Genomic DNA, 27327 nt, shown 5'->3' with positions numbered 1-27327 from the left:
GAGAGGAGGGAGTGCTTCCTCTGCCACTCAAATGAAATAAGCAGCGCTCTGAAGAGAACAACTTGAATGTCAGACAAAATAGTAATGCAAGGCTCTTGGCAGCCCAGTTTCCAGCAAGGAGACAAGAATTAATAGCAACAAATATTTTTTCAACTGAACATTAAAGTCAACAGAACAAAACCTGGGTGTGAAGCTGGGTATTTTGTATAAACAAGCACCACCTCCTTCTAGATGTACCTCTGTCTCACCTTTATAAATGGCTAAAATCTCAAGAATTGTCCTTTTCTTCTTTTCACAGAGCACCTCAGGCTTGCCTGTGAGGCAAAGGGGAAAGGATTCCTGGTTGGCATAATTTTCATTGTCAAGATAGAATTTTTTCAAGCTGAGATTTTCAAGCTTCCAAGCCATGCAATGGAAAAAAAAACTATTGAGAACACAGCCACGAGTGGTTCTTATGCCGTAATTACAGTGCTTTCTCAATTTCTCACCCATCAGAGGACATTTCTTCTCACATACAAGGGGAAGGAGAGAATGTCCGTGACCAAGTGTGATACTGTTAACAAGAGCATTTAATTGGGACACATTTTTGCATCCCACATTAGGTGTGACTCTTCGTTATGTGGTATGTTCACGGGTGACAGGAAAATTATGCCTTACATCTGCAGAGATGTGTAAATGCCTCATTAGGTTTAATAATTATCTATTAGAAGGGCAGTTCCACAAGAAAATCTCTTACTGAAAAATGAAAGGGACACAAAAAAAAAAACCCACTGCAACTGAATCATCACTGTCCTTGCTGAGTTAATTCACCTGTCCAGAAATATTCTTATAAACACATGAATAATGAATGTAACATTGTAAAAAATACATGAATGGGCTACATCATAAAAAGGTTTCCAAGCAGCCCATGAAATCAGACACAGACTGTAATTTCAGACCTGAGCTCAATTCAGCCTGAATTTATATTTTAACTCATATACAAAAGAGAAAAAAAAAAAAGGAAGAGAAAAGATGTTGCTGTGACAAGTTACACATTCAACTTTTTGGGCACACTTATTTTCAAACAAAAAAAACTATAAGCATCAAAAATCAATAGTATATGACTGATTCACTATAGCTAAAAATATAATAATAAATTAAAAAAAAAACTCACAAAACAAAAGCCTCAGCACCTTCCTGGATGTGGCACAAGGCATATTATCCTGATAATAAAAAGTTCTCAAGGAAAGCTTACACTTACATTGATAACTCAGTTTTACAACTACGTAAGGATTATATAAATCTTGGAGACCAAAACAAACCATTATCAACTTCTCACAAGGAGAAGGTGGTGAGACAAATGAAGCACAACCTTCACAGTAGCAAACTACACATTTGGACACATCATTAAAAAAAAAATTAACCAGTTTATTATATTTAACATATTTACAAAATAGTACAAATTAAAGTACTGTAACTCCATTATTGCATGACATAAAACAACTCCATACAGGCAAAAGCAGCACACGAAAGAGATGCTCCAGAATATTTAGGAAGTCTTTGGTACTCAAAATATAGTTTAAGATGCAGCATTAACTCAATCAATACAGGGCATTAAACACAGACAATGATATGCAGATTTACGCCACAAAAGTAAAGTTTACCTATGGCTTTCATTCTTCTCAAAGCATGACTACTGGACTCAGGAATTGCTTAAAAGCTTTACATCATGTTGAGGATGGAGAGAATACTCAAAATTATTCTAAAGCCAAGCTTCTGAAAATGACTGATATATTTTTCAACTCATACTGAATTTAACTGCCTCTTCTCAGAACTCCATGGCAGTAAAGCACTAAACACTTCACAGACCTAGAGCCTTTTCCTATACCCCTTAAGCAGGCAAAACTGGGAAAGAATCATCTTTGTCTACTTAAGGATTGTAGGATTAAGCTCACAACAGACAATCAAACTGCATGGCAAAATATGATCAGAGACTATATTCTAGCCTACACTGCTGTACACATCATTTACAAAATTTTTATGCATAATCTACATATTTACAAATGCTCTCAATTACTCCATCAAGTAATGTACTCAACACAATCACAGTTTACATAATTTTGAGGTAAATCCTTGAAAAGTTAGAGCATTGGCAGAATTTCATCTGCAAGGCTGAATCTCTCAAGTTTCTAACGAGAAGCTCCTCTCTTTCCCCTGGTCACATAGCACTGCCTGCCAGGTGTGGCAGCTGGGTAAGACAGTTGCATATATGAAGGGGATTTTGTGAACTCTGTGTTGTGCTTGATTCTTCTTGATGGCCAGGAAAGGCCAGAAAGAAGCAAGGAATCCTGGGGGCAGCCAAAGAGAAACCCAAATTTTCTAGGAGATTCTGCTCTGTGGACAAATAGTGGAGATTATGTTGCTTGTAGACTGGGAAAGCACTGCAGGGTTAAACTGTGCAGTGTCAGTGCACACTAAAGTTAAGATGCCAGCAGAAAAAGAGAACAGGCAAAAAGCAAAAGAGAGGACGTGGGACAGGATGAATTAACTTCATTTAAGAGCTTGATTTTCCTTCAAGTTTTCAAGTGACATTACTTAAATATTTAGAACTGCATATCTGAAGACATCATCCATATTTATTTTAGCTTGTAAGTACATTTCTACCTCTTCATAATTACAGTAAACGCTGCCTCACCAAGCAGTGGACATCACTTTACAAGGCCTGATCTTTCATGCTGGCTAACCGAGACACATTTGGGGATGTTGAGAAGACTGCAACAAGACAGCTCCTTCATTGAACTGCCATTAACATCCAGGCAAAAAGAAAGGAAAGGGCAGGAAGAAGTTTGCAAGTTCCATTGCATTCACAAAAGGTGATAGAAACTCCTGTATAGCTAGGAAAAGACAGTACTAAGTTGAAAGCATCAAAGCTCATCCAAATCAATCAAGAGGTAAGGATAAACACTTTTGTTCTTGAGAAATGACATCATCTTGCATTAGTATTTTCTGCTTCAGAATAGGTCTGCAATATTTATTTGATGTTATTGCTGAAAACTTTCAACTCATCTTGTCATGACTATCCCCCAGTTGCACTTTTATTGTCAGCTGCTTAAATGAAAAAACCTCACATAAAAAGGTTTGAGATGACAATAAAAGGATCACACAATTCCACTTTGTGAATGTTTTTAAAGCAATACCACATCTCTACACCTTTTTAGAATGTCTTTAAACAGATTGTTAGAAGATCTAGGCACGACCTCAAAGTAGCCAGTTAAGTAATTACATATGCATGAATGCTACTCATATTTACTACATGTTTCCTTCAGAATGTTTTTATGAGTGTAAAATGGTTTGTAAGTTGATAAATAAAGTAGTTTGATGTCTCAAGACAGGTCTACTGACTATACTTTATGCCCACTGGAATGATTGAAATCTGTTTTCTGCATGCAATGATAAGAAATAATAAGCCTTCATCTCCTTGTACCATCACAGATGTTAGCTAGAAGAGAAACGTCAAATATTCAGCCATTGCTAGTACTCATGGTGTAGTACAGGGTGAAATGAAAAGGAACAAAATTTTCTTTTCCAGAGCTCTTCTGGGAAGGTGAGGGTTGGGCTTTGTACTGATCCCCAGTGATGGCAAACTGGCAGCTTGTTTCTTGCACAGCTCAGGGGAAGGTAATAATCTGTCAGCCCAAACTTCTGTATAAATCCCAACATTAAGACTGGAAGGTTCAGAGAGGCAAAAATGTTGCTGTTTACATACTTAACAAGACCAATAACACATTGAAGATATAAATTTTTACAATCCCTGAAACTGCTGGTCAGCAGAGGATAGTTTTTAATTCATTCGTCCTCTTCAACATAAGTTGATGGAAACCAGCCCACCTAAAAAGGGGAAAAGCAGAACAGAATAATACATGAGATGCACAAGGGGTTTTTTTAATGGCTGAGGTAGGCAAAATAAGGATGGGTCTGACAGTAAACATATTAAAAAGATTACAAAGATAAACTTGGCTGACCTGACACAGAGTAAAAAAAAAATATTTTTATTCCTTAATAAAAGAATAACTTGCAGATAGGACAATTTAAAGACCAACACCCTCTATATCACTTCCTCCCCGCAAAAAAACTAAAACACATTATCCCAGATTGGAAGTCTAAAAGTTTAAAAAATGCCAAGAGTGAAAGCAGTTTTATTACAGGCAAGACATTTTTTGAATTTTACTACTTTTTGAATGAGAAGTTAAACTTTTAACTGTCTCCAGTCAGGTCCAGGGAATCCTCTTATAAAGGAAACATTCACTGATTTGATTGCTTTGCATGGAGTTGAATTCCCCTGCCACCAAAACAGGCATTACACATGACACAATTAGACAGCAGAGTCTAGTGTCCTACACTTCAACAGTTACAGAGTTATCTACATTCTGAAATTAATGATGTGCCAAATAAGGTTTATGTAAGACGCACAGTGATGCAATATCATATATTTCTTATTTTATGTATTTGCTTTAGGTTTCTTCAGACTTCTTTATTCCTAAAGTCAATTTAACATTCACGAGAGAACTCAAAACCAAACCTAGAGCGCGACTAGAAGGAGTGACTGCAGAAATTTTTAGACTACCTTGCCAAAATATCTCCAGAGGTGAGTTTATAATGTCAAGTCCAGACTATGAAAGTAACCAAGGAATGCTAGCATGTAACAGGGCATGTGTTAGAATGTGGGCAGCTGCATTACAATGAGTTGTTCAGCTTTCTTCTCATGTAAAATGTATATAGCACAATGGGTATTTCTTCTGCTTCCCTATTTCTTCTGGTCTAATTGACTATTTAATAAGATTTAACCATTTAACTTTAACATAACCAAGCTCATGTACACAATAAAAAAGATTCTCCAAATTGCATAAAGCAGGAAGTCTGGACATTCACTGCAACTGCACTTGCAAGTATCATTTCCAGCTTCCAGACAATTTACATTCTTCCACCTCACATTCTTTGACCCTGCATCTCAGCACTTTAAACATTGAAACAGCAGTCTCAAATGCTTCTGACTAATCTGCATTATAAGGCAGTAAACTAAGATTGAAACAGTAAATCCTTTATAGGTCAAAACTGAAACTTCACTTCCAAGTCTCAGAGCAGGGTGTAAAGTGAGTTCATAAAAATCCCTGCTAAATATGTCACTTCATCTGGGCCACATTCACCGAGATCAAAGCAGCAGCCTTCTATAAAAAGGTGGTTGATTCCATTGCATTGTATTCTGGCAGAAACATGTAGGAAATCATTCTGTGGTAAAGCGCTAAAGAGAGTTCCACAGCACCAGGAACCTGACCCCTGGTGCAAAACAGTTCAAGAAAGGTCAACTGTAGCAGTGCTATTAATCCTGGTTACTTTCCAACCATATAACCTTGCCCAAATATTCAGCCTGGCAGGTCACATTAAATAACCAATAATTTAGATGCTGGGAAAGCTTCCTGGCAAGAGTTCTGCCTCGCTCCTATGAAACAAAGATGAGAACATGTTCCATCTTTTGAATTTAAATAAACAATGTAGGAACACACTTTTTTTTTTAAACAAAATCACTCTCAGTGAAGGCAGAAAGAAACACAGGAAAAGAAAATAGTCTTACCCTTCCATTTACTTCACCTCTCCACCAGCCATTGGCACTCATCTTGGTATAAATTTTGACAACGTCCCCTTTCAGCAAGGACAGTTCTCGCATGTCTCGTGCACAGAAGTCATACCTGGCTATGGCAATGCCAATCACCTTCGGGCTCAGCACTGAAAGGAAGCAGATGGTGATTTATTAAGGTTGGTGAAATGAAGGCTACCAAACTACTGTAAACAGAAATACTGTAAAATAAAAAATAAGGATTCAACTACACTGCTACATACACTGGCATTCATTTTATGCAAACCATCTGCACTACAAAGATCAAGAATATTTAAATGTTGGTGAATGGTGTAAAAGTTGAAGGGATTTTTTTTTGTAATTTTTTGAATAGTTCTCTTTATTTTTACCTGAAAAATCTAACTAGATGAGCCATAAATAAAATATTCCCCACCCTGAGACTGCTAAATACATTTGCAATTATTTTATTCTTGTGCTTCATAATAAAACTTGCTGCCAGTTATATGCATCAACATATTTTACAGGTCACTAATTTCTTTCCAAAAGAATTATTAGATTTACAGTTGATTTAACTTTAGACCTCTAATGAAGCAAAACAAACAGAATAAGGTGCTGTTCTTTCAAAAAAACAACTCCCAAGTTAAATATTAATGCACTTAAAACTGGAAGCTAACATCAGCATGAGCAAAAAGTTACAGACTTTCTACTGGAAATTTCCATAGATCATTTGTCACAATCTGCATTAATATTGACTGATGTAAATCTGTTCTTTTCAGGAGTTTGTTCTGTAAATCACCATTGAAATTTTCTATAAAATTAAGGTACAGTGAAATTAACACTTTAAAGTTTTAAGGTACATCAATATAGAAGAATTTTGCCAATATAAAGCCCAGACATTTTAAATAATAAAAAGCTGTTAAGAATTTTTAAAAAGCAAAGGTACAAAAAGCCTCACTTCACAAGCCATCCTTTTTCCAAATAGTTTTATAGGAAATTGTTTCCAACGCTGATGTAGAATGTCCAAACTTGTAAAAGAAATTCTCCACGACTCCAGTGTGAAGACAATGAAAGGAAAGTAGGAATGGCCTAACAGATAAAAGACCTTTGACTTGAGTATTTTAGAAAGAACATCTACTACTCCACGGCATTTTGTAGTTGGATTATTTGGCCAAGGCATCTTTCAGCTTTTTTTCCCATTAATGCCACTGTTTTCCTATGTAAATCACTGTAAGAGGAGTTCAGGAGCACAAGCAAGCTTCCTTTGAAAAGATTTCAGAAGAATTCATATGATCATGATGGATGACTTGATATAATGTACATAGAATCATGTCTGTCCTCAGAACCCTTTCACATTCCTTAGAATTGCCTAATCTTCATTAGGAAATGCCTTTAAGATTCTAGTTTAGTGGTGCCCTCAACAATGTAATACTATGAATGCATATCTAGTTGCCTTTAATTTAAAACAAGAGCCCAAAACACGGCAGATGAGCTGAGAAGCCCTAACACTTTATTATGTATTATAACAGTGTATTATGTATCTATGATCCAGTGGAGTCAGAAGAAAATGAAACACAAGTTATGCTTGTGTTTCATTTTCTTCTGACTCCGCTAGATCATAGATACATAACAGCATTAAATATCTGAAAATCATAATATCTTCAAATACTATGAGCTTAAATAGAAAATAAAAACAATTGATTTTAAACTAACAAGGAATACTACATTTAAAATATTAGATCTATCACAGAAACACAATGCCTAAAAACAGTTTTGATATCACATAATGCCCAGTGTATAATGTCCAGTTTATATCACATCACTAATGTTTAGTCCAACATTTCTGACTGCTTGGGTAGAGTACATTTATCAGGCATTTAAAATAAAAGATGCCATATAACAGAGAATCAGCCTCTCAATTTATTGCTTATATTGATGTTGCAAAAATCTAGGTGATATATTAAGCACATCAAAGCTCAAACATGCTTTTTCCCCCCTCTTAGCCAGTCAGATGCAGATGCTACTTGTTTAGATCCTGACATGAATGTAATGTCCTATACCTTATCAGCATTGCAGTAATCAATTTTACATGGAAAGAGGACATCATGGGCAGCAATTGTTTTGGAGAAAGAAAAAAGAAGAGCAGTTATTGATTGGAGGGTCAGTAAGCATTCACAGGTGTGCAGCAATATCACTGATGGATTTGCATTGCAGGATGCAAGGAGTGATTCTGGGGAGCAGGGTATAATTTCAGATTCTAGAAAGAAGATAAAGGGGCAAGGAAAAATTACAGGAAGCAAAGATGAACAAATTTGGGAAAATGGGGAAGAAAATAACTAAGAAGGGAATAAATGCATAGAGGAATAATAAAGATGGAAAATAGTAAGGAAAATTAGGATAGAGAAGAAAGAGGAGCACATCTGGGGGAAAGGAGGACTTCTAACTCTTTTTCAAGTCACAAAGCAGAGAGGAAAAGGAGAAAGAAGCAAGAGAAATCAAAACCATATATCTTCAAAAGTCTTGAGGCAGAAAGTAGCAGAATTTAGATTAATTTAGAATCCAAGATCCATATTTTCAAATAAAAGTGAAGCTCTTGATAGGAAATATATAAAAGGAAGCCAGATGAGTGATGGAATACAGGAAAATGACAGTGCTAATTTTTGAAAAAAAAATATTAACCATATCTCTCTGCTGACACAATCACAAAAACATCTTGAATGGAGACTACCAGCCCTGAATTCCCAATTAGTGCTGTCCCAGGATAAATAAAGCTTGAGGGAAGACAACACATGGAAAGGACACCTGGACAGATGGGAAAGAGAAGGGACACTGAGTGAAGGACAAAAAGAGGATAGCTACAGGAAGAACACAGAGAGAGAATGGGATTAACAGCATAGGCTGATGGAAAGAAAGGGCCCAACAGGTGGATGAACGTAAATGAGAAATTAAAGGGACGGGGGGGGGGAGGGAAAGAGAAAGTGTTAAAAAAGTAAATAAGCTGTCAAAAAGCAGTAATAAATAAACCTTGTGTAACAGAAGGGAGATACTCACAGAACTAATTGGAAATAGAGTAAGAAATCCAAAGGAGGTGAATAAAAAGTGCATATGTGAATGAGAACAATATGCTTTTACTTAATCCGGCCTTTCCTTCTGCAAACAGAAAATGATGACTACAGGAACTATAATCAGCTTTGATTTACACTGGAGCATGTTGGACATTAAGAGTGAAATAGATGTGCTGCAAATTAATTTTAATATTAGTTTGAGCCACTGATGATGCATCTGGGGTGCAAACAACAGAGGTTCCCTGTGATCACAGCAGGCTGGTCTAGCTCACATGCTTAAATTCCATGAAGGTCAATGTAGTATTATTAAAGCTGAGAGTAGTTGTTTCTCTCTCCTTGTGCTCTGGCCTCCTCATAAATCTGCAGCCACTGCCCTGAGGGTTGCTCCTGTGTATTAGTTTTCATGCTCCTTGAAGCCTTGTACATTTACTGTTTCACCAAACCCCAGTGCTCTTATCCAGGCACAAGCAGCACCTTCAGTAGTGCTCAGCAGTCAGCTTAACATTCTCCTGTGTTACCAGCTTCCAGATCAGCAGAACTAAGCCAACTCTGAAGATACTTTTGAAAAAAATACTTGTAATATCATGAAATAAGTATTTGATCTTTTAATGTAGGCAAATTATTGGGCCATTTTTAAAAAGAAGGCTTATTATAAACATATGAAGCAATGCAGCTTAGCACTCAGAATACAATGGGTAGATATGCTTAATTAAGCACTGCAGATCAATATTTTCCTTTAAATTTTGTACTTGTGTAACAAAATACTTAAACTGGCATATTGGGATATGCAAGACATTGAACTGATACCTGTTATTATAGTTATAAATGAATTTTCTGGTACAGCAGTTTTTCATATAAAAAAAAGGAACTTCATTATAATTTGTTGAAACCACATTATGGAATATATGAGAATGTGTGATAGGGTTAAAGTAACTGAGTCTTGTTTGCTCTTCTATCACCGTAGGCCACTTCACAATTTTATTCTCATGGAACAGATACCAGTTTCAGTAAGAATGGAATTTACAGTCAGCTACTGGGCAGTTGAATGCAAGATGTCCTCTCCTATCCCTGCCCAAAAGGACAAAAGCTCACAATCTTTACATTGAGCAAAGAGCTAAAACTTAACCCCTTCATGTTGTTTCAGATCAGGTGAGTGCTTCAGGGAGTCCAGCTGAGCGTCATAACCACAGGGCAAACAGCTACACCAAAATGGCTTTCTACAGATGTGTCCCTTCATAAAAGCAAATGTCAACTGGAAGGGCACCTTCTAGATTGGATTCTCAGTCATCGTTGTGACTACTGAAAGGAAGTATCTGCCCCAAAAATATCTATAATATCTATATGTAAGGGCATAGAAATGGAAGAAACAACTGAGAGGCAACACTTCCAAGTGAAGCCAAAGACATGGAGATTGAAATCCCTGGGGTGAATCAAGGGGAGGGGTCACCAGAGATCCTCTCAGCACAAGTAAGCTCAGTAACCATTTTCCTACTGAGCTGCCACCTATGTCCTTTTCCCCTCAGGAAACTATGGAAAGCCCCAAGAATCCTTCTCAGAGCATTAAATAATCTGGACCACCTCTGTGGGGCAGGTGTAAAACATACTGCCCAGAGATCTTGATGACTCCATCTGCATTTGGGCTGGACACCTCCTTTCCCTAGAGCAAAAGCCAGTCCCAGTCCTGCTCTGCACACCCCAGGCAGTGTCCTCCACTCCTGTACACAAAGGCAGGCCAGTGTAACATGAGCAAGTGCTGCATTCTCCACATCAGCAGCTCCTTCCATGTGCTCCTCAAAGGCTTTCACCTTTCTACTGGCAAAATTCTTCTTAAACTGTCCAGTGGTGCAGTTCACCTCTTTGCAGACCAGATCTTAGAGATCAGAGCAAGTCATCCCCATACTGATGCACAGACTGAGGCTACCAGTAGTACTACTTTTAGAATTTTTATGCAGCCTCTTGGTTTGAAATGATTGCATCTATTAAAGACAGAGATGGTTAAATGGAAATAAAGAAAACCAAATTTAGAAAACAGATGGGCAAAATTAATTAACAATGTTAATGCAGAATTTAAAGAAAGCATTCTCTAAAAAAAAAAAAAAACTACTGTATTCTAAGATGCTACTGCAGTATCATTTGCTGCAGGGATGGGACGAATGTATTATTTACCAACAAGCAGTGAGATTTCCATGTTTGTGCATTTGAACAAATACATTAAAAATATATAGCTCATAGATGTCAACTGCATAGCAAATTAACAGTCAAGTGATCTTGAATCTGCTGCAACTATTGAGCTTTGCAACTCCTATTCAAACTGCTTACTGCAATAAGCAGTAATAATTCAAAAGTTTAAGTTTTATTTTTGTTACATTCCAAGAAAAACAAGTAATAACTCCATTTTTGGAGTTAGAGAAGAGCTGAAGTATTAGATTCGTCCCTTCCCTCACTTGCTGCACACACAGAAACAACAGAAGCAAATTTAGAAGAAATATAAAAGCAGTAAAGCAGTACCTGACCAGAAAGGAGTGGAGGAAGGGGGAACAAAGCTGTAGTCTGGAGGAGTTACAAAAGAAAACCCACAGAACAAAGAAGGGGCTTAGAGGGAAAAAAAGAGAAAAAGAGAAAAGCAAAAGAACATTGAAATATTGGCATAAGATTTAAATAATAGTTTTTTAACTATATAATTCATTGATAATAAGGAAACTAAGGTTCCCTACTAAGGATGTCTGCAAGGAAATTGACTGTAATAACTAGAAAATTTGGATCTATGATTTAATTTTTAACAATTGCATTTTTCAAAGAGTAAAGTAGGAAGAAGTCACCCATTTGGGGTTTCAGAGAAGTAAATTGTAACTTCAGCCTCCTGCAAATACTTTCATATTTAACAAAAATTTTTTTTAATTCTTTGTGTGCCCCACCTCTTACCATTACAAAAGCAGGAACTCATGCATACATAAATCCTCTTAAGCCCAGCAACACTAATCAATGCCCCTAATTAGGATATAGTCTAAGTTGACCTGGAGTCAACTCCAAACTACGGCATGGAAAAGAAGTATGCATTCTGCCCTGTAAATCATTAACATCAATAGGAATTCCACAGCTAAGCTACATCCTCTAAGGCCCAAACAGTACTGCTCATATTTGTAGTTTCCCTGACTTGCAAAAAGCCCCTTGAGCAAGCAAAACAAGCTTGGCTTAGGCAGAACCAGCACATCATCCTAAGCCCCTACAGCAGCTTCCCTGGGTGAAAGCCATGGGTGATCTTGCTCTGTTGTCAACAAAACTAGTGGCAATATACTTTTAAATGCAAAAATTAGATTAAATTAACTAGAATTGCTTCAACTGAAACTACAGTTTATTGACCTGTTCTCACATTTTGTCCCTCTTCTGAAGAGGCAATAAAAATATATAGTGTGCATGTCTAATGAAGTAAGGATCTTTGCTCCCAGCTGTGATTTGGAAAAGTACATCCATCTCAACTGGATAAATGATAATGCAGCCTCTAAATTATAGCTAATAATATCTGTAATTACTGAACAAGAATTTTCCTTCAAAAAGTAGCAGGGTTATATTTATCACTTAGAGCTACTTCTCTGAATTTATTCTTCTGACTACACATGAAACACAATAATTTTGCCTCAAAATGGTACTGGCAGGAATGATGACTAGAACGATTTTATGCAAGAATCCATGGTGGAGGTAAATGGTACAGTTTTCTGCATCTTACCTACATGACAATAGATACATTTGTGACAAAGGAACTACAAGCATTAAAAAAATAAACAGAAGTGATACTGTATTTTAACACTGATAAACACTGGGTTTAGAAATTTTTAAAAAATCCCACAAGACAAACCAACAGCATTTAGGTTAGTGTCTCATAGGACAAGAAAACCATGCTCCAGGGCCTCTTACACCTGGAAACTCCCTTCTGATCCTTCCCAATGATGATGCTTTCTCCACCTCTAACACTGAATGGACTATCTGGGATGCATGAGGGGCTCCTTTATACTCAAGACAGTAACCCCAAGTAACAGCTCTGTGGGGAATCATGCTACACAAACCAAGAGGGCCACTTGACTCAAAAGCAGTGCCTAGTCTTAGAGGCAAACACCTGCCTTTATTTCTCCAGAAGCACAATGGCAGAGTGGAACAGCAGCCCACAGGAACACACCCAGGCTAGGTGCTGTATAGGGGATGGCTGGTCCTTCAGTGAGCAGACTTTACCCCAATTGTTCTCTCCAATACAGCTGGAGGTTTAGTTTTATGTGTCAAATTCTGGACAAGTAAACCTATGTGGGCAAGGAAAACACACTAGATTTCTACAGATAACTGATCTGTTTTGTTGACAGGGTGTTGATGTTGGCTTCTAAGCAGAAAGGCTGAATTCTTTTGATTCCCTAAGGGCTGGGATGATACTTGCTTTGTTTTACTTTACTAACAGATACCTTTACACAGTTAGTGCATTAAGCATTAGTAGGTAGTTAATGCATTAAGCATAAGTAGGATGTCATAACTAGTTAATATACCTAGTGCTAGTTAACTGACAGAAAAATATCACTCAGGTAGGACTTGACTTCATGATTTCGGTTACTTTAAAATCTAAATTTCATAAAGATTCAAATTTCTCGATATGACTGTGCTCTGCAACAGCAAATCAGAATAAAGTGCCATTATTCTACTCCACAGAGTAATGTCCACTTTTCTTCCCTTTTTGCCTTTATTTCATTAACTGGTTTATCATTCCTGTAATCTAATGTAAGAATTAGTATTTTTCTGTGCAGCAAAACAAAACTTGATCATACTGTGTGTGTCTAGAAAAGCCTAAGACTGAAAAACTAAGAAGAAAGAATATACCATTTCCCAAAAAATCTTCCCAATTAACTTGAAGTTCTATATTGACAGAAGTAAATATCTGACAGCTTTTACAACCACATTAAAATAAGTGTATGAATATGAGAACAACACAGGTGACTTCTGCAAAATAAGGAGAATGAAAAGTGAAGTTCTAACCCAAGTGGGAAACCAAAAACTGGAAAGGCAAAATAACTATACCACTAAGAGATTTTTATTCTAAAAAATTATTCTAAAAATCAAGTAGATGCTGAAGCAAGAATCAAATACCCTGAAAATTTAAGAAGTTACAAGGTGACATTATGATTCATATTAGAAATTGCAAGTTAAATCAAATACCAATTGTTTTTCTTTTTCTATATGGCTAAATGAAAACATAATAAATACCAAAAAAAATTAACATATGTCTTTCTCACTCTTTTCTGGGAAGTAAAGTCAATTCAGTATTGCCATCCAATTTCACAGCAGCTCAAAGACCTTGGCAGCAGAAAATGATAAAACTCTGTCAAAGTCTGCAGTGGTTCAACTAATGTTTTTCAAAATACTTTTCCCATTTATTCTGTCAGCTATATATCCCAAAGATCTGCTGTTTTGAAAAAAAAGCTGATGTCTTTTCAAAAGATGGCTTCATTAAAATATCCAGATATGTGAATAGTATAGAGTAAAATACTGCGTTAAACCCAAATCCTTCTTTAAATTAGCTTCAGACTGTCAAAGCCCATTGTATTCACTAGCTTCAGCCCCATGCTGAGTAGCTGCAAAATTGAAAAAAATATGGAGAAGTGCCCTTCTCTCTCTTCACCTACTTTGTCTGGCTTCCTTCCAACAACTGTTTTTCTTGCACTTGGATTATGTGGGAAGAGGTCAAAAAATCAGCTGTATGGTGGTCCTCACTGAGGGCTGTGAGTAAACTCCATGTCCAACTGCTGCCTCACATGACTTATTTGCTTCCTCTACTAAAACCGCAGCCTCAAGTTTTCCAAATTCTTTCTAAATTCAGCCCAGCAGGGTTCACACAGCCTAAACATAAAGCTTTTCTTACATCAGCTTGGCAAAATGAACAAGACAGCTTAAAAACCAAGAAGAGTGACCCACAGATGGACTGATAATCACGGACATTTTGGTCAAACAAACAAAACAAGAAAAAAAACAACAAATAAATCACCACATTCATGGGGACACACTTTACTGTCCAATCCATTAAAGGAAGTGTAATTCAGAGTCAAGCTACGCAAAGCAGTAGAATTATGGAATTCTATTAGATTTTACATGAGGAGTTTGGAGAATTGAAAGGCTTTTCAGGTCAGTTTGGTCTAAGACAAAACCTGCAGTTTCCACCAGCACAGTTTGTAGCATCAAAGGGCTGATAGTTACTGTAGCAGAGATGCCCTTCCTCATCCCCTGGACTAAAATGAGAGCATCCCTCAGTCATTTCTCTTGCTCTCCCACATACTGCATAAAAGATATTGTAAAAGAAGATGTTTTCTTTTGTATGATGACTGAAGTTAATGAGGATGTACCATAAATCTTGTGTCCTGTAAAGCAGGAAAGGATTGAGTTCTTGCAGACTAAGAAGTTGGTGGACAGTATAGATACATTCTAAGTGAGATACATTCTAACTGGCCTAAGGAAAAAACAGGAAACAAGCTGGTTCTGCTCACAGTCAATAATAACTCAAAAAAATGCTAAGTAAACCAAGTGAGATGTACAGGGAGACGACGAGCTAAAGGGAGAGGAAAGGACAGAGCAGATAAATTCACCAGGAATGCACATGAACACAACAGAGAGGAGACAACTGACAGAAGTCCTGGGAAGCAGTGAAGGAGAACAGAAATGGAAAGAAGATGAATTGGGAGGTAGAGACAGTAAATGAAATGCCAGAGACACACTGGTTTCTCACATTCATTTGTCCTAAATTATCTCCACTTTAACTAGGAGAGGAAGAAAGCCTCCAAAGTTACAGAAATGTTATGGAACAGAGGCAAGCAAGTAAACAAAAGCTCAGAGACACAGCAAATGAAAGTAACAAAGCCACCACCATCATCACAAAGACTAGACTGGGCTTTTTGGGCTTTTACAGCAGTCTTCATATTGTTAAAATCCCCATTAATTTTTATTTTCCTCTTATTATCTGTTACAGTATAAATGTTCTGAAATGCTACAGTTCTGTAATAGTACACTACAAATGTTCTGCAGCCAATGACTGCAGAACAGCAAATCTAATGTTTGCTCTTTGACAGAAACATTATATATTTTCTAGAGGCCAGCCATGTGGTAGGTTTGATCATTAACATTGAACCTGTCCATGTCCTAAAAATCATGCTAACTTTTCCACTTAAATTGTAATAGCGTAAATAAAGGACAGCATATGCATTGCAGGCCTTCTCAGTTTATCTCTAAACTTCACAACTTCTTAACTGCTATTTACCTTGCACAGTAGTTCATTAACTTTCAGAAGGTTAGTAAGGGAACTCTAATAAACATGGAATGTTAAAAAACATGCATAAGAATAATTATCATGTAGTATATTTAATTTTTTTTACCCAATTATTTGGTATTACTGAGATGCTACTGCATAGGGCTATGCTACAAGACTGATTTATTTAAATCCCATTTTAAGGATTAGAAATTGTCACAGATATTAACACTTGTAGCTGCATATATGCAAATTTCTTAAGAAACTAGGCAAGAAACCAGCATGTCTAATAGACTTTTTGAAAATTGGGGAGATTTTAAGTTTGGCAGCAAGACAAGCTTGCTAGACATGTTTATAAATTTCCTGGCAGATCTGAATCTGCTTAGCTTCCAAAAATCCCAGCTAAAAGCATTGCCATAGTAATTGGTTATATGTCAAAAATGGAAGATGAAGATGCTCCAAGTACCTTGTGCTTTTAAAAAAAAAATATATACACACCCACACATCTATATGACAAAAATTAATACACAAAAATGTATAATCCTCACCATTGCCACCTGTTCTGTTACTCCTCTGTCCCACCGAGTTTTCAGCTTCTTTGTATGGAAATTGAAGAGTAGTATCCAAACTTCGAAAACCTTCTCTGAGAGAGTGGTGCTTGTAGTATTCTACAAGTTCCTTTCAGAAAGGAAAAACACTTGCATTGGAAATTGAAATCACATACTGTTCAGAATTCTGGTGTACAGCCAATGACAGTTTTATTATGTAGGTAACCTTATTTTACAATACATCCCATAGATGTATTGTAAAAATAACATGTAAAAATACATGTAACATGTAAAAAATAACATGGTTATTTTTTAAAATATAAAATACTAGCTTTCATATTGCCACTTAAAAAAATTTAAACAAAACAAACAAACCAAAAAAGACACCCCCAAAAATCAGCTAAGTAAAATCTTTTTGTCAGAGTCAGCATTTGCTGCTCCTTTAAGTCAGGCTGAGGATGGCTTTGCTTTTCTGGAGCCAAGCAGAAGGCAAGGTCAGCTGCTTGCTAAGGATGGAGAGGTAATGTCCCTGTTTTCTCAAATCTCTTTTGCAATAATAAATGATGTTTATCTACATATGTATTTGGTAAGTACACAGATCTGAAATAAAGCACATGGCTTGTAAGTTAACAGCAACTCAATGTGCAGATACTCAGATGATGTAAAATTTCCACAGCAGGGCAGGCTTGGGGGTGTCAGACACTGCACACTGACTGAAAAATCCAGTATTTCACATTCTCCTTGCACCCAATTCAAAAATTTCACCATCTGTGTGTGTGTGTGCATCTATATAAGCATTCATAGCTACACACAGGAATATTTTACATATATATATGCAAAAATTCATATATGTAAATATGAAAGAATAGCTGAAATAGTTTGCGTAGCCAAGAGACAAGTTTCTCAAATTCCTGCTCTAAGGCATTACTTCCTAATGAAGGCAACACCAATCAAAATTCTGACAGCTCATGCTATTCCTTTGCAATCTTCAACATTGTCTGTTACATTTGAATTAGACCTAGAAATCTCAATATCACATAGTTTGTACATAGAGCTAGAATAAGATTAAAAGTGGCCGGACGATTCAGAGCAAATGTACTTCAATTGATCCATTCAAATGTGGAATTTCACTCTTCAGAAATGCAAGCACAAAGCAATGTATTTAGTGTAAACCCTTCACTTCATTCCACTTACTTATATTTAGTTTTGAAAAGTCAGAGTTGACCAAGCTAAGCTTAGCTTTGACCAAGCTAAGCTTAGGTCAAAATTAGGAGAACAATACTGTGTTTAATCATTTCCTTCTAGATAAAAAAAACCCAACAACAAAAAAACAAGCAAACAAACCAAAACAAACAAAAAAAAGCCAGACCACAAAAAGCTACCAAAATGTTTAGCCTGTAATAGTCTACAACAGTGATACTAAGAACTCTTTGGGCTTTGCTATTTGATATCAGCACATCACACAAACTGGAATGTCAGCAACAAAATTTACTCCCATATCATCACTGAATATTCAGACATTCAAATTACCATGACAATACCGTGTGGGGTTTGTAAGTAAGTAGCATTCAAAGTAGGCTATCTGGATAAATGGAAAATAATTAGTATGAAACTTTTGTTATCTTTTTCACACTGTAAGAATTGTGTTGTTTGGTAAAAGTAATTAGAATTCCAAATGGACAGATGTTGTTTGTTGGCAAAATAAGTAAAATGGTTTTAAACTGAGGAAAAAGAAAACATCATTTCACATCACAGATTCAGTTACTTTTAAAGCTTAGGATTTAATTCCATTCTTCCATGAAAACAGTTGACTGACAACTGGCCTCTAAAACACGAATTGCACAAATCACAGTAGCAAGCTTACAAAGAGATGAATAAGGTAAGCAGTCTGTGCCAGCATGGATGGGGCTCCTCAGGAGACTGTCACATCACTCTGATTCACAGCAGCAGCCAAACTGACCTCTCACTGCACCCTGCTTTATGCACTCAGCACATTTTAATTACTCTGGTGAAAGTTTTTCAAATGTACTATGAAAAGTAGACACAAGAGCTCTTCTACTTTTTTCCTCTCCAAAGCAGTACAGAACACTGTGTCACAGCAGATCAGTACTTAACGTTTCCATGGATGCTGCCTTTGTCTCTCTTCTGCTCCCACTTCTACTCAGACTACTTTTGTCCCTCTTTCAAACACTGTTCCTTTTTCTCTTGCATCTATCCAGAACAAAGCAGTTGTTCCACAGCATGTACAAACACCACACCACCTGTGCATTTAACTCTCAAGGGCATAATTCATAATATCCTAAATCTGTGTTATAAAATAATTCTTTCCTAATTTAATGTTATCAAGGCTAAGTTGGTAGCAGTGAGGTCCTTACACTAGAAATTTCTTCTGTCCTCTCAATTCTGTGAGGCAATGCATATTCTTTTTGCTCATTTTTCATCCAACTTTGTCCTTTATTTATATTTCTGCTCTACTTTGGAACTTGCACCAGTGCATTAAACTGCATCACCACCGTAAGGAGAAGCCTGGCAGCGTGGCACTCCAGGTGCCGTGTTTTGCCGAGATCAGTTTCCAACGAATCATTTGTAGGGTTAACAGACTAAGCAGCCACCTCCTCGTGAATGTGAGCAACACCATCATTTCTGCTGCTAAATAATGAAAAGATCTCAGGATCCCCAGCCCCAAAACTGAACAATTCACTGGCTTGTAAGTGTGAAATGAAGATAAGAGTGCATAAACAGCTTGGTGCATGCTTCATCAAGAAATTTATGTTCTCACTGTTCTAATGAGCACTTACAGATTATCATTTAATCTCTCCCCACTTCTAGGATGTTCTTGTTTTACAGAGTATCAGTGATTAACCTAAAATAACTTCTAAGGCTTCCTGGTTTTAAAGCTTCTCCCTGCTCTTGATTTGTATTATCATTCATTTTTATTTAGCATTTTCACATACTTGAGTATGCATGCAGGAAGGCTGCTGCACAAATTCTTATCCAGTTGATTCCTAAAAACCAAGATTTCCAACGACATCAAATTCTCCTTTCCAGATTCAGCCTAACTCCAGAGTGGGCTGGTGCATGGTATTCAAATTCCTCCTCTCTTCCGCTTCACTACAAGGGACACAGTCCAGTCCTAACGATAAATACGTAGTCTTAAGCACATAAAATCATCACTTAGAGCTAAAACCATAAATATAAAAAATTATCCTATTAGCAGGAGTGGACATAATTCAAATCTTTCACTCTCACAGCTTTCTGGAATTTTATAAACCAAAGTAGTTCCCTCTAACAGAAACAGCTACAAAGAAAATCTCACAATGTTAAAAAGCTAATCAATGCTTACCATTAAATTTTTAAATTTTCTATTTTCTGCAATGTAGAAAAAGCCATCTCTTGTTAAAATCTTGATGTGTTTCACTTCATCATTGTACCTGTGGGCAATGAATAACTTATGAATATAAATGTGTTTTTAATCAGACACAATCAATAATTACCTGAGGGCATGCCCCTAGAACACCACACACATAAATTCTTAAGACAAAATGTATATCTGTGCCAAAACAAAGTTGACATCTAATCAACCAAACATATTTATTAAAGTACAGCTAAAGAAGTAATCTGTCATCAGAAAAAAAAAGTCACAGCTAACTGCTTATTCTAATCGGGAATTTCCATGTACTTCCTGCTTTTATATTCACATTGATCAACAACATGAAAGCACACAATCTGCACCCACAAAATGTACAAACCCACATTTTACTGAATAGTCTGAGATGCAAAGGGCTTTGAGTTCTCACCAAAGTCAATGAAACAGATCTCACTGTACTGCAAACAATGCTTACTCTTCTCCAACACACTCTACCTTTATTTTTGTAGCCCCAGTTTGCTACATCAGCATTATAAAACCATTGCTTCTTTCTATAAACCATGGGTATTTTTTGACAGCAACTTTAGTTTTCCTATGTTGACTCTCTTAAAGGCTGCACATAATTATATCATGGAAACAGTGGTTTATTTCCCAGATTTATTTCAAATACTATCTAGACAAAAATGAAAACAGGAAAACTTACTTAATACTAATTGCATATTCCCCTGATTCTCTGGTCCTGTGCCGCACCAGGTAAGTGCTATTCGCTCTGTTAATTAGTTCACTTTCTGCTTGCAATCGTTCCATTGCTCCTGCAAACCTGTAACATGGAAAATAAAAACTGCCTGTGATTTTTTTCAAAGCTCCAAAGGTCTACTAAATATGCAATAGAGTGAAAATATTCTACATATCATAAGGACCAAAAATATATCCGTTGTAACTGATTACCACTTCCAGATTTCTGAATGAAGAATAAAACATGAAAAAATTCCACAATGGGGGTTGTGGAATTCCTAATTAGAAAAGTACTTATATGCATGTTGAATACAATATCTGCTAAGGAAAGTGATTGAGCCCAAGCATTAGCTGAATGACAACCGGCTTGAAAAGTTCATAAAACCAACTGGTTTATCTGAATCATGCTGCAAGAGAAGCAATACAACAGTGGTCCAGAACCTTTAAACCTCCCTGTGTTCTAGGGAGCTTTCTCACAACAGAAGGGAGAATCAGCCACCAGAGGTAGATTGGGTCAACAAAAGACCTATATGAAATTTTGGTACTTACACAAAACCATATTTTATTTGGTTTCATAATTATGCATAACCTCTAAATGCTAAAGTGCAATGGGCATACCAAACATCCAGAGGGGAAAAAAAAAATCTGCCAAAACCATCCAAACTTGCAAAAGCTGATGCTATGTGCTGAAAGCTAAGATAAATAAATCACTGATTCTGCAGCCTGCCTGCAAGAGCGGATTTGTGCCCTTGCTCTGCCTTGTGGTTTGTGTAGGACATCATGAGAGGCTGTCAGCAGACACTCATTTGCAATACCAGAGGTTAAACTCTTCACTGGGGAAAGTGACCTCGCTTCCAGGGAAATTATGCTTATCTTACCATTTTACAAAGGCTGTCACCACCACAGACAACCACTATGCAAAATTTCACACCAATACATCACGACCAGTTAGAAAGGAGCTTTAAGTAAAAAAACAGTTCTTTATTAGAAATCCATAGAAGATAAAGACTAATGCCAGTAATATGTTTTCTTCTAACAAAATTATAAATAGACCAAATGTTAGGAATTAATTCAAAAGACCAATTTTAAATAATAAATATTTTACTTGGCTTGTTATGAAAAATCAGTATTTGTTTAGATGTGATCCTAATTCCACTTTTGCAAGTTAAGAGGAAGTTAGAACTCATGTCTAAATGGCAAGGCATAAAAATCAGTGAAAGAACATAAGTGATGCTTACTCTGCTCTCTCAGAATCACCATGTCTTTTCTGAGTTGTGAGAAAGTGTTCACACACTTCATAAACCCCAGAGCAGCAGTGGTTGCAGTTTTGATACACCATCTTTTTCACAGCATCAAAGTTGGAAGAGACCTTCAAGATTCATCTAGTCCAACTATCAACCTTGCACCACCATAGACACCCCTAAACCATACCCCCAGGTGCCACCTGTATCTCTACAGCTTCAATGTTGGTGGGGGTTTTTAAGGAAATGCAGAATTAGACATGATACAAGATGTATTTAACATTATTCCTTCCTGTATTCACTCAACATGTCAGTTATACTTCCATGCTTCATATTATAATCACCTCTTACTGTTCTATTTCAGACCTCTGGGACTAAGGCTGTACAACCACAGGCTTGTCAACAAAACATCACAATCTTTAAGCACTTTAGTATATCAGAAATGCCTTTAGGCAACGCATGGCATTGCTTTCCCAAACCATTACACAGTCTTCTTCTGAAGCCTAGAAAGGTTAAACCAATATAATTTAAATTGTAGTAAACACAGTTGCTTTCTGTGACTGCTTCTTTCAGAGATTCTTGCAAGACAGAGACTTACCACCGCTGTGAAGAGTAATCTACTGGCTTAGGAACCTAGGATATCAAAAGATACAGAAAATGAGGATCAAGATGTTTTTTCTTAAAAACAGAAAATGGATTGATTTAACTATCAACAACCAGGTGATCTAATTTGTCTACAAGTCTATTTTCTTTAAAGGAAGATATAATAAAGGACAAATATTCCCTATCATTCTGAAAGTAATACAAAATATTTTAAGCTCTATTCTTCAGTGACAGTTTATTTTGGGCATTTCTACTTCACAGAACTGTTTGAAACTTTTCTGACAGTGCCTACATTCAAATTTCATACACACAATAGCTCAATGCTCAGCATTGTAGAAAAGTGCACTAAAATATGCAACCTATTTACAGTAACGTATAAAATTCATTTCATGTATTCTGGACTGTGTGGCCTTAGACTGTCCACTGGGAAATATGGTCTATAATTTTCAGAGAGACCTGAGGATATTCCACAACTTATATCACATGACATCATTCATTCCTTTGTATTTGACATGGGCAACTGTTGTACTGTATCTTGCTAAGCATGTAATTTGCTTCTGAAATTAAATTTAAAAATTAACCTGCAATCAGTTTGCAAAATGGATGTTATATGTACACAAACATATGCATAGATCATGTTTATTCATGCACAAGATGCACACTATCATCTCCCATTAGTGTGTGATAACTCAGTATTACCCTACTCTTCTAAAACAATGTGTGAAAATGCACAGTGCTGAAAAATGGATTTTAGTGAAAGGTTAACATAAATCTCACACACTTATAACTTAAGGTCACATTCTTAGGTAAGCACATATATTTTGGGTTTTTTTCCCTTCAAGTAAAACCAATAAATGTTTTATTTTCTGGACTCTAATAGGGAAGAAATTACAGTAACATTATTCTTACAGTTTTTTTATTCATGATATATGGAATGTCACCAAAAGAGACTTTCAAAAACAAATCCAGTCAGGAAAATATTATTATAAAGGTCTATAAACTTAAATTTATTGAATTGCAATCAATTACAACTCCCACTGTCTTGACCTCAGGTATCAGCCACAATCGCTATCAAGTCTCTAGACTTGACCTTGAAATAAACTTCAGTGTGGAACACATTAAAGTTCTGTGGGATAAAACCAGGCTCATGTGTTTGCCTTGTGTAGCAGTAAATCTGAACAGGTATTAAACAGTCATTTAGTCTAGTTCTTGAGAGAGAAAAAGGAAACATGCATTATTCCCAAACAGTGAAGACAAAGGGCTCTTTTCACAGCAGCATCTGCAGTGCTGGCAGCACGTGAAGCCCTCAGGAGTGGCACCCAGGAGAGCCAGGTGTCACCCTGGCAGCAGCACTGGCCTTCCCCATCCCTGCAGATACTGATGGTGTCAGGCAGCTCTGCTTCTAATGGGGAGACCTGGCAGAAAGTTAACAGACTATGAATATGCTGACAAACAATTCCTAAGAGAAATGTTTCAGTGGATCAACCAGATGACAAACTTCAAGGCCACAATTTCAAAAATTACCAAATTTTTACATGTTGCAAGATTTTCTTAAATATTTCTTAAATATTTCTAATTTATTTGAATATTTTTGGTCGTGCTAAACTAAAAAGGATATAAAAATTCAAAGATGGTTTAAGTCCATCCTCCAGTTAAATGATAGATGAGTAGTTGATTTTGTAAATTTTGAATGGACAAATATATTCATATAACAAGTGTTGTTCATTGGCATAAAGAAGGATAAAATCAAATGTTATTCCAGAAGCTCTTGGCTCATACTCTGCTATGTATCCAATGCCTCTACAGAAATTTAAAAAATGGAGGAAAGCTAGGAAGACATTACTCATATAGTGCATAAAATGTCTGCTGACATATACTACTTATTTTAAAGGGAAAAAATTGTTTATAGGGACATCTGTGGAAAGTCTGGAATATAGATATTCTGGAGCTCAGCAGTTTTTCATTCAATATTCATTCCTAAAGTCTTCTGATATATGGATTTTATGCTGTTTCTGGGCATTTTTATATCAGATGGTTGTAAAGACTGTTAGACTTAATAATAACAGTAAAAGTTATAGTATGTTTAAAACCTGATTGATGTTTCAGTATCTTTAACTGCATCATTTATCATAATAAGATGTTTATATTTCACACTTCCAAGTTAACAGTGGTGAAGCATCAATTTATCTTTTTGTTCTGATCGTGACACCAGTTGGTAACATTTCATGAATAGTATTTATTCTTTCTGTAAAACTGTGTTATTTTCAACACTCCTCTAAAATAGGATATTTTAAATTTAGCAGAAAGCTTTAACATTAGAAAGAGATCTACATAACACACCAGCAGCATTTTTCCTAGCTTCAGACATTACACTGCCAGTGCTTTTAAAGTATATTGGTGATTCCTAAAAGTGCTGCGATAGTTGGGGTCAATGACTACACAATGACTGATGGGGTCACTGACAGCGACACCATGGCATGGGAAAGCCACTCTTGAACAATAAGCAAGGGGTGGGAAATTCACAAATTTAACAATAAGCAAAGTGTGGAGGGATGCAAGCTAAAGTCACACAACAGTTTCATCTTTATTTCAGATTTGTCCTCTCATCCAAACTAACACAACTTGTACCTACAAATATAGTCTGTGTGTTCCTCTTCAAACAAAATCCTGGAAATATAGAGTATTAAAGATGTCCTATGGTATTTTAACATATTTATACTCCTTAGGATCTCATGTAAACTTGTTCTGGAAACTAAGGGACAATAAGCCCCAAAGACATATCAAAATGCAGCTACTAAGAGCTGACCTCCACCTACTTATAAAAGCCATTGAAGTGGCATATCTTGATTGTTGTAACAAAAGCAATTCTAGTAATAAGTCAAACTGTTGAGAATCAGGTTAAAGTAAGTTAAAGCAAAGTAAGGAATAGGATTCCTTAAAGCAAGGTAAGGAATAGGATTCATTACTGGATTTACGGGTTTTTATCAATTAACCTCAGCAAAGGAAGGCAGTAATCTGATGCAGTGTTACAGAGGGCAGAGAAGGAACAAGTGCATAGTATATTAATACAGCATCACATCTGTACCTAAAACTCTTGAGCACATATTATAAATTTATTTTTCTTATTACTTTCACAAACTTTTCTATACTGAGAAGATTCTTGTGTGAAATAAAGACAGGTAAGAACATAAAGAAAAAAAATTTATCAAGCAGTCAGAATTCAAAGTTTGATGTTAGTTTTACAATTTTTAAACTTACTAGCTAGGCTGTAATCCCTCTCTCTAACCCAAAGTGACTGGGGAATAGATTAGAGCCACAGCACTCTCACCTTCCTGCTGGGGAAGGAAGAAAGTGCACTTTCACATAAAATGTATTTGATCTACCCTCTGGAAACTCTTCAGACAGTTCAATTCATTAATATTCCCTAAAGTTAAACCTGCTTATCAAACTTGTTTTCTTGACATCCCCTACTTACTTCCAATAACCAAAAGTATTAGAACTCTCTACTTTAGGCAATACTGAACCCACCATGAAAGCACCAAGGAAGTAGAAACAATATTGTATTTGTAAGTTAAAATTAATGTTGATGAACTAATGAACTGGGCAGTTTTCCTGTAAGGTGGCAAACAGAAGTAAATAATTGTACTTACACATGGGCTAGGTTTTACTGCATCACTTGGGAAGAATCCAAGCTCTCCTGTTGTTAGATTTCTTCCCTAAAAAAAATTTCCATTTTTGAGACATAATTGGGATTAACAGTACATCATAACACATGCCCAGGAATTTAGGACAGTAAATATATCCAAGAGTCTTTAAAATAAAATGCTGCTCTAATAAAGTGTTGCTCAATATTTCTGTGGGTTTTGTTGTTGTTTTGTTGGGGTTTTAATATAATTAAGTAATAATCATAACTGATATATCTGAAAGCTCTGAGAGATGAGAAGCAAGAAGGAAGCTCAGAGACTGGGATGTGATTCCCAGCTCTGTCAATGTCTGCCAGTGTCTGATATCTTCATCAATGCTAATTATCTCCTTTCAAGTTACGTCCTCCTCAGCTGGCATTCTACAGAAAGCTGCCACCCTGCAACCTTGCAGATCCCCAAAATGACTACACCACTGTGCAGCAGTGGTTGCAGCACCTGAGAGAACAAATTCCAGTGGGAGCACAGCGCTCGTGGTCCAACAGCCAATTCAGACACCACGTTAAGCACTTCCCTAAGTGATGCACACTATCAGTGGGAATCGACTGGGCAGGGGAATACCAACAGCATTAAAGATGACTCCCTGACTAGGATATACTGACATGCTGGAGATGCATCCACACAATGGCGAGACCAGGGGCAGAAATGCATCCAGCACGGCCTGAACTGAGCCTTTCCTGCACCACAACAGCCGCCCTCCCAGAGTGGCAGGACTGTTACTTTGCTCTTTTGAGAGCTTTAAAGTTTTTTTTTTTAAGTTACAGATGTTATATTATGATATGAAAGAATTTATACATGGATGTTAGATGTAAAAGAAGGAAGAAAGTAATTAAAAGATTTTTTTTTTTGACTTTGCAATATATAGAATTACAAAAGTGACAAGTGGATTGGAGGGTGAAATTGCCCACTCTCCAACTACACTGGTCAAACTAACAGTTTATTAATTCTCTCTACATACAAAGAAGAATGTAAAACAATTACTATTTACATGAACATGTGTGAGAACTTAGTAAAAATATGTAAACATTAGAAAGCATAGAAAACTTCTGGAAGAGCTTTAAAACTCTCAAAAGAACAAAGTGACAGCAGGACCACCAATTTACTCCAGCTTCTAAGCACCAAAAGTGGCCTGACCTTCACAAATCCATGTATCAGCAGCTCACACACAGTTCAACACTGACAAAACTCTCCT

At 36.5% G+C, this 27327-nt stretch overlaps 1 protein-coding gene across 4 annotated transcripts in view; it reads right to left on the bottom strand.

The window, feature by feature from the left end:
• Window positions 1–1388: 1388 nt before the first annotated feature.
• VAV3 (vav guanine nucleotide exchange factor 3) overlaps window positions 1389–27327 on the bottom strand; it is a 149306-nt gene continuing 123367 nt past the window's right edge. For 2 of the 4 annotated variants that reach the window (XM_068199659.1, XM_068199662.1), the window contains 8 exons: window positions 26085–26150; window positions 22430–22464; window positions 20559–20675; window positions 19832–19919; window positions 16489–16618; window positions 11182–11265; window positions 5609–5760; window positions 1389–3867 (listed from right to left, as the gene is read on the bottom strand). In XM_068199659.1, the coding sequence (XP_068055760.1) occupies window positions 3826–3867; window positions 5609–5760; window positions 11182–11265; window positions 16489–16618; window positions 19832–19919; window positions 20559–20675; window positions 22430–22464; window positions 26085–26150 (714 nt within the window). In that variant the 3' untranslated portion in view covers window positions 1389–3825. The remainder of the gene's footprint in view (window positions 3868–5608; window positions 5761–11181; window positions 11266–16488; window positions 16619–19831; window positions 19920–20558; window positions 20676–22429; window positions 22465–26084; window positions 26151–27327) is intronic. The other 2 variants (XM_068199661.1, XM_068199660.1) reach the window with 1 other exon arrangement.

This window comes from Anomalospiza imberbis, chromosome 9 (genome assembly GCF_031753505.1).
Source record: "Anomalospiza imberbis isolate Cuckoo-Finch-1a 21T00152 chromosome 9, ASM3175350v1, whole genome shotgun sequence".
In the NCBI taxonomy this organism is placed as follows: domain Eukaryota; kingdom Metazoa; phylum Chordata; class Aves; order Passeriformes; family Viduidae; genus Anomalospiza; species Anomalospiza imberbis.
This window is presented reverse-complemented; position numbering and strand designations above follow the sequence as displayed.